A 7,918-nucleotide genomic window follows, 5' to 3' on the forward strand; every position below is an offset into this window, starting at 1 on the left:
ACGGCGCGGGGGGCCGGGGCCGCGCACGGCTCGGGGCGCCGTGGGCCCGTCAGCTTCTCGCGGGGCCGCGTCCGCCGCAGCCACGGGCTCACCTACAAGATGCGATTCCACCTGGAAAATGCTATTTTCCGGCTTTTACAATCGCTGGAAATGGGCGCATCTTGCTGGACGTGCTGGATTTTGGCTTCTCTGCGGCTTTCCTCCGGGCTGCAGCTCGAGGGAGAGCAACAGCGCAGAGCCCATCCCGTCAGTGCAGGAGCTGAGCAGTTTGACGCAGGACAGCGACAGTTTCTGCCTGTAAAGTGCTCAGAAACACGGCAGAGCAGTCTCAGGGAGCTGGTGGCAGGAGTGGAGGCGATGCTGTCCTGCGGTGTCTGGGCGTCTCGGGTCCCCCACGTTTTCCCATGCTGCAGCCTGCCCACCACCCCAGGTCTCGCACCTGCAGCTCCGCACCCCCAGCCCCAGCCCAGAAACGTCACCTGGGAGGTGTTGGGCTGGACATTGTGCTGTGTGTCACCATAGGAGTAATCACAAGTCTGGAAGTTCCACTTAATATCCCTCACATTCACCACAGACTTGATTACCCACACTGAGCTCCTCTTTGCAGGATTGCACCCACAGGTGTTGACCTGAGCAGGCTGTCTGCCACTTTGCCAAAACAGAGGTGCTTGGGAGATAGGCAGGCAGCAATCGCCTGTGCCGTGCATGCATGTCTCCGCTCTGCCTCCTCTAGGGACGTGGCCAGCAGTTGCCAGCAGTTCTCAGGTGCGTTGTCTCTCTCCAGCAGCAGCTTGTGCCATGGCTCCTGGGAAGAAGATCACTGCCAAGATTAAGAAGACTTTGCCAGTGACAGGCCCCCAAGCGCCAACACTCAGTGAGCTGATGAAGTGGTACTGTTTGAATACCAACACGCACGGCTGTCGGCGCATTGTGGTGTCCAGGGGACGCTTGCGCAGGTTCATCTGGATTTTGCTAACTCTGAGTGCTGTTGGACTGATCCTGTGGCAGTGTGCTGAGCTCCTCATGAACTATTACAGTGCTTCAGTGTCCGTCACGGTCCAGTTCCAGAAGTTGCCCTTCCCTGCTGTCACCATTTGCAACATCAACCCCTACAAGTAAGACATACGGATCCCGGGAGGTTTGCCCGTTCTGGCAGGCCTGATTCGTCCATGAGAGGGGAGAGAATCGGTCTCTTACGTCCAGAAACGGGCATGCTTTCAGAGACCCAGGCAGGCAGTTCTCATCTGAATCTCCTCTTAATTTTCCTAACACCAAAGCTCTTCAATGGGCTTTTCTTGCTGCTCTGCAGTGCTGCTCTTYAGCAGTCTTTCCTTACTGTTAGTTTCCCCTCTACAGCACTTTGAATAACGTACCTACCTCTGCACTAATGCTCTTCAGACACTTGTGGATTATAATCACATCCTTCTCTTAGTGCCTGCTAGGTCTKTTTAGCTTTCAGCTCAAGGCAGACCCTGATCATTTCTATGGTTCTCTTTAAATTCTCCTTTTTTCCCAGGACAAGAGTTTCAAGGATTATAAACAATGCCTGTCCCCTGAAGAATGGAAAGAGGACATCTATCRCCTCTTTTTTATTTTCTTATAGAATGCTTTGGCATTGACAATCAACAATTAAGCTGTTTTTTCCTGCCTAATTACACCTTACACTGATGTCTATTCTGCTGTCAGCGGTCCATCTCAGTCCCTCCAGGCATTTCAACTCTCTGGGTCCCTCTTGTCTCCAGGAATCTGCATCTTAAATTGTATTGCCACAGATGAGTAGTCCTGTTTGCCCAGTTGAATCCTCTTACATTTCCTGTCCACCTCTTCGATCTGTCTTGTGCTTTACAACTCCTCTCTTTGTGGTAATACCCTGGAACCCTTGAGCTTACTAACAAAATCTTCAAGGAGTTTGGGGAGTTTGTGAGCACTTTCTTTGTAGCTCAGTCTATTTTGCTTTCTCTGAGAAAGAGTCCTTTCTCTGAGACCTCTCAGTGGGCATAGCTGTGCCTGCCCACATTGATTTAAGTTCATATAATACTAAGAAAGAAAGCACTGATGGTCAGTCTGCGACAAAAAATTCTGTCTTAGGTGATTAGTTTCACAGTGCAGTGGACAAAATAGTGCAATTAAATGGTTAGATGAGATTGAGATGGATGACAGTTTTATATCACATTTTCTCTAATGCAGGTACAGTGCAATGAAAGACTATTTATCTGAATTGGACAAAGAGACAAAAAATGCGTTGGAGACTTTCTATGGATTTTCAGAGGGCAAATCCAAGGTGCGTCGTTCAGCTGGTGACAGGAACACCACAGGGAGTGAATTCTTCAAACAGATCCCACTGCTGAAATTTGAAGATTTCTCTAAGACAGTTACTGACCTTCACAGTGGCCAGAAGAGGAAAATTGAGGGCAGTGTCTTTCACAAAGATTCATCCATAGTAAATTCTGGAGATTCGAATGATATCATYGGCTTTCAGTTGGTAAGTATCACTCTTCCTTGGCCAGCAAGTTCCTTGAGGGGGCAACGGATGGMTATTTTGAGCTGGTGTCACACACACCAATTTTCTTGCTTTCATAGATGGCATTACAGTGAATAAAACTCCATATGCTCTTTGTCCGTTCTGCCATGTCTCCATGGCTGCCTGCAATTCATCTGCAACTCTCCAGAAGAAAAATGCCTTCCTGAAGTCCAGCTAAAATAGACTTAGTGCCATCCATGACCTTTTCCTTTGAGCCTGAAACATTTGACCCTGACATTTAGCTCTGAATGAAAGGTTTCTGGTGCCCCTTTGTCCCTTTGCTGTCACTATAACTTCATACTTGATTATTACTGTGGAAAAGAAACTATATCACACATACTTTATAGAATACATAATTTCTTTTCATCTGAAAAGAATGCTTTTTCCTTTTTGTAATTACTAGTGTGATGCAAACAACAGCAGTGAGTGTGCCCTTTATACATTCAGTTCCGGTGTTAATGCTATCCAAGAATGGTACAAGCTGCATTACATGAACATCATGGCACAAATTCCCTTGGAGACTAAAGAAAAATTGAGTTATTCTGCCGATGACCTTCTACTGACATGTTTCTTTGACGGCCTATCTTGTGACAAAAGGTCAGTGCACAGAAAATACCTGCTAGTTTAACACTTGTTCCTAAATATACAGAATAGGAACCGAACATTTGCTATTTGCTGAATTCCAGCAAAGACCACTTCCATTTTTAAATGAAAATAAATATTCAAAGCTTCATGCAGTTTAATTATGTTCTTTAATCTCATTTGTCTTAGTGTTGCACTGTCCAYATTTCAGATAAATCCATATTTTCTTGACAGAGTGAAATCTACTTGCTTGTGATTTTGGCAATGCAATTCCATGTGTCCTGGTAGCAGGAGACTCATTCCATAACACTGGGGTTGACAGCAGAGTTCCCACATGCAGCTGTAGGCATAATATTGCATTTTTACATGGTCTTAGCAACTTCCCAGCTGTTGTGTGCAAAGCGAACTGCAGTGTAATTCACAGCTTAGCAGGTATAGCTGAATCTTTACTGAAAGCATTTTGCTTGTGTCTGTAATAGTGCAAATGCATCACAAATTTTCTGGACATAGACTTTTGCTTGGATGGGAGGGGTGGTTCACAGATAAGACATAAATGTGCTTAAATCATCAGGGTGTTTTCTCAGCCTCCCTGAAATGACAGTGGCTAAGACAGTTTTCCTGAAAAGTGAGGATTTGTGTTCCTTTAGACACTTGGGAGTTGAATAAAAGAGGACTCTGTCCCCATCACCACTTCCCTGTTAGTTTTTAAATCTGCTTCCCCCACCCTCCAAGTCTCCATTCCCACATGAAATACTTCTAAACTTTTCATTTCCTGATACTATTAAAACAAGTCATGTTTCCATCTAGTTTCAAGATATTAAGAAAAAAACTCACAGCAAATAAGGTGCCTGCCAAAAAGAAAAAATCCAATCCTGCTAAGTCTCTGCCAAAAAAAAGATATCCAATTCCACTGAATCTCTACCACAGATGGTTAAAACTGCAGAGGGCAATGAAACAATATTTGATTTCTTTTAGGCACTTCACTCGTTTCCATCATCCACTGCATGGCAATTGCTACACCTTCAACAGTGGAGAAAATGGGACAATCCTGAGCACCTCCACAGGAGGCAGTGAATATGGTAAGGAAACTTAGTTTGTAGAGGAACTGTTAGATAACAAGCCGTTCAGCAAACTGGATCCTACTGGAGAGTGATTGATGTGTTGGCTCTAGATGTACGATCTGATTGGGGAAATGCTTGTTTAAACTAGTGCAAATTATTGCCAGAGAATACAAAGATAATATCATTGCATCACTAATGTTTTCCATCTGAAATCACTGCTTCCCTGTTATATAACATTTTAAAGTAAGTTTCAGCTACATTATGAAGAGACATTTATTATTTGTTGTACTAGGGTCTGCAGAGGGACATTCATTACTTGCTGCAAATGTCTCAGTTTAGCATCTCAAAGGCATCACTTAGTTGTTACAGATCTACTTCAGGCTAGATAATATTAATTAAGCTGTGCTGCCCTCTCTGACCAGAAAAAAATGGCTCTGGCCAGAAAAAATTGCCCTGGTGTAACTCTGCTCCTGCCATGTCTCTGTTCTTCAGGACTGCAGGTTGTTCTGTATATAGATGAAGCGGACTACAACCCTTTCCTGGTGACATCAACAGGGGCCAAGATCATTGTCCATGACCAGAACGAATATCCCTTCATTGAAGACATTGGCACAGAAATTGAGACAGCAGCAGCAACCTCCATAGGGATGCACTTTGTGAGTAACGGCAATCTGGTTTCAGGGTGTACCGCACCGTTTGCATGAAACATATAAATATGGTCTTCTTGATGTATGAACATTAGCCAGGAGCTGAAAAAGYATCTAATGCCTCACACTTGTACATCTAAAGTTGCCCTGAGGAAATTCCTGTGGTAGCCCCCCCTTTTCTGAACTGTTTTCCCTTGGTGTGGGGCTGTGGAAAACCAGATCTTTAAAAATCAAAGAGCTGCTGAAGATTTTGTTTCTTCTCTCTTTTCTCCTACCCCTTGGCTTTCCTGAGCTTTTTTGTTTTTCACAGCAGAATCTGCAAGCACAGAGGTGCTGTGAAATGCYGTGTTTTGCTTTTGCAGTGTGCGGATGTGTTTGCATCCCACACACATTCTCAGATCAGAAGAGAAGAGATCAAACTGTAGGTAACTCATATTAGAGTCAGGTCTGTAGAGATGACTAAAGCACAACCCACGTAACTGTTGTGTGGGTGTAAGAGTCGCGTTCTGTTTGATTTCTCACTCTCCTGGCTGTAAGGAAAACCATGTGGGCAGTAACTCTCTGCCTTCACCAGGTCAGTGAAGTGACCTGCCACTGCTGTCAGCAAGGGTGGGGAGGGCTGGAGTGCGGTGCTCCAAATATCCCCAATTAGGGTAGTGCAGACAAGACATTTGACCCAAGGGGCTTCTTCCCTCTTAGAGAAGTGAAAGCAGTGCCATCAGGCAAGGCAAACTTTCCCCTTTCATCTGGATGGGCTGTTAAGTGAGCTGTTTCTTTACTGATGGTTGGATGCATCAGCTAACTTGCTTATCTGTTCTGGCTGGGTGCGCCAGGTCTAGATAGTCCATGCATTAGAAAAGACATTAAAAACAAGGCTGACAGTTTTGAATGTGCRAACAGCTAAATATCTTCCAGCTGTCTGGAAAAATGTGGCCCCAACTGCTGGGTTCAACAGCAGGGATAAATGCTACCTGACAGACAAAAAGTGAATAGAAGGTATCTCAGAACAAAAAGGGTGGAGAGGAGGCAAAGTCTCACAGAATTGTATTTCTCTTATAATTGTTATACTATACAGTAGAAAGTCACTGCAGATAGAGTCTCAATATTTAATTTAATACTTTCTTGGCAGGGTAGATTTGAACTGTTGCATACAATATAAAAAACAAGATTGAACATATCCTGGTAGCTATGTTTAAGAGATTTGGCACGACTGCATCTTAACGTATCTGCTGAATAGAAGCCGGATTCAATTTCTGGACCCAAAGCAAAAGCCTGTGTGTTGGTGATCACTGCATTGACACTAAAGGAAGAGTCCTAGGGAGATTAGCAGGGAGAGTGGTGATTGTCAGGACAGGGCTACACAACCAAGAGCCCTGATCTGTCCCTGRACCTGCATCCAGATATCAGAAGGAGACACAGTGGACATGTGTCACGCACAACACTGCACACASTAGGCTTGAATATGGCAATTCCTGTTTTTCAAATGCAAGCATCAGTGTTTGGGTTATCGTTCATGTATTTCGGCTGTGTACTAGGACTCCCTCCCCACTCCAAAAATATTCCAAGATGTCTGGAATGCAAATAMGGCATTACTTGGAAGGAGTTTCAGTGCTTTAGTTAAATATTTAGTTTGGAAATTATTTCAGTACCTGAATGAACAAGTATGCTTTTGCAGGAGCATACACCATTGCAAAAAATTCTATAAAAGGATCTATCAGCTGCCAGAAGATAGAGCAGCAGGCTCTCTGAGGCAGGTACTCCCAGCATTAGATTCTCCACAGAAGTTAAAAGAATAACAAAAGCTGGTTTCATTCAGTTTTCAGAAGTTCCTTCAGCTCTAATGTTGATATCACATATTTCTGTGTTCCTTCCAAAGAATGATTTGAGCATCTTTCTAAAAGAACTGATTTGTACCATACACGCAATAGCCTTCTATCTCAGAAGCCATGATTATAAAGCTTTAGCATTTCTATTGTGCTGTAGGTGTTTAATGTTTTGCAGATAAAAATGGTAATGATTGCTATCAGGTTTGACCCCAATAGCCTGTAGGTCTATAGTCATTGTCCTAAATGTATGCAAGCATTTATCAGGTTCCTGCTAAATATATCCTTTGCAGGATCAGCCACTAATTTAAACTCTGTATAGAAAAAAAGTATAGGTGAATGGATTTTCAAATGTATGACATTTCTTGTAGTTTCAGGCCAATCATTTTGTTTTAAAGGGGATAAATTCTGCAGAAAGATAGCAAGAGTTCGGCTGAGTGGGACACAGCAACTCRTAGGAAGCAGCCAGTGTAAACTGAATCAGGTCTCGTGCATTGGGGAGCTCTAATTTGAGAACTTTTTTTTCTCCAAGCAGAGATTKCAGAACAGGAAAAGCTGTTACTATTCGAAGGAGAGGAAGGGTCAAAGCAGTTCATGGAAAAAGTCCTGAAGGAGATACAAACATTTTATTTAGAGTGATTTTAGAGAGGTGCTGTTGAGCACTAGTGAAGCCTGAAGTGCTGTTTTATCCACAGAACAAGAACAGCCAGTACAACAACTGCTCAGAACAGTGCAGGTCTTCGCTGCAAAAAACCCACCAAATTGTTTCTCCCCAGGGTAAATGATGCATGGTCCCTAGGGCTTTGCAATGAGAGAAACCATGCAAATGAATTACTCTGCTTTAAAAAAATCCTCACTATTATGATTATGCAGTCTCAGCACCCCTGCAGATGTTTTCAGCAAAGACACCAGATAACCCAGCTACAGCAGTGTTTGGGGAAATGGGCGCTAAACCAARTAAGACCTCTTGTTTTGACAAGTGGTCGACAAATCATTTAAGATGGCAAAAGGTAAAGATACAGTTCAAACCTGGTCCATCACTTATAGTTTTGGAATTGTAATGAACTGCCATACTATTAAATCATTTGGTTCCTCTGTGATATCCCAAACCAAGATTTGTTCTTTTCTGATTCTCAGACTCGGTCTCGCAAGCTCAGCAAACCCTACAGTGATTGCACAGAGACTGGTGCTGACATACCAGTGGAAAATCTCTATAACAAGAGCTACTCACTCCAGGTAAATCTCTGTTGCCTTTTTTTTTTTTTTTTTTTTTTTTTTTTTTTT

The 7,918-nt window shown here is 43.5% G+C and overlaps 1 protein-coding gene across 1 annotated transcript in view; it reads left to right on the forward strand.

Moving 5' to 3' along the window:
• The first annotated feature begins 792 nt into the window (after positions 1–792).
• Positions 793–7,918, forward strand: part of SCNN1G (sodium channel epithelial 1 subunit gamma) — a 12,717-nt gene continuing 5,591 nt past the window's right edge. The window contains exons 1-6 of the mRNA XM_085309866.1: positions 793–1,115; positions 2,188–2,482; positions 2,925–3,118; positions 4,079–4,182; positions 4,657–4,820; positions 7,772–7,870. Of these exons, the coding sequence (XP_085165992.1) occupies positions 799–1,115; positions 2,188–2,482; positions 2,925–3,118; positions 4,079–4,182; positions 4,657–4,820; positions 7,772–7,870 (1,173 nt within the window). The 5' untranslated portion in view covers positions 793–798. The remainder of the gene's footprint in view (positions 1,116–2,187; positions 2,483–2,924; positions 3,119–4,078; positions 4,183–4,656; positions 4,821–7,771; positions 7,871–7,918) is intronic.

The sequence above is a fragment of the Rhea americana genome, unplaced genomic scaffold (assembly GCF_003343005.1).
Source record: "Rhea americana isolate MKP2758 unplaced genomic scaffold, rheAme1 scaffold_305, whole genome shotgun sequence".
NCBI lineage: Eukaryota > Metazoa > Chordata > Aves > Rheiformes > Rheidae > Rhea > Rhea americana.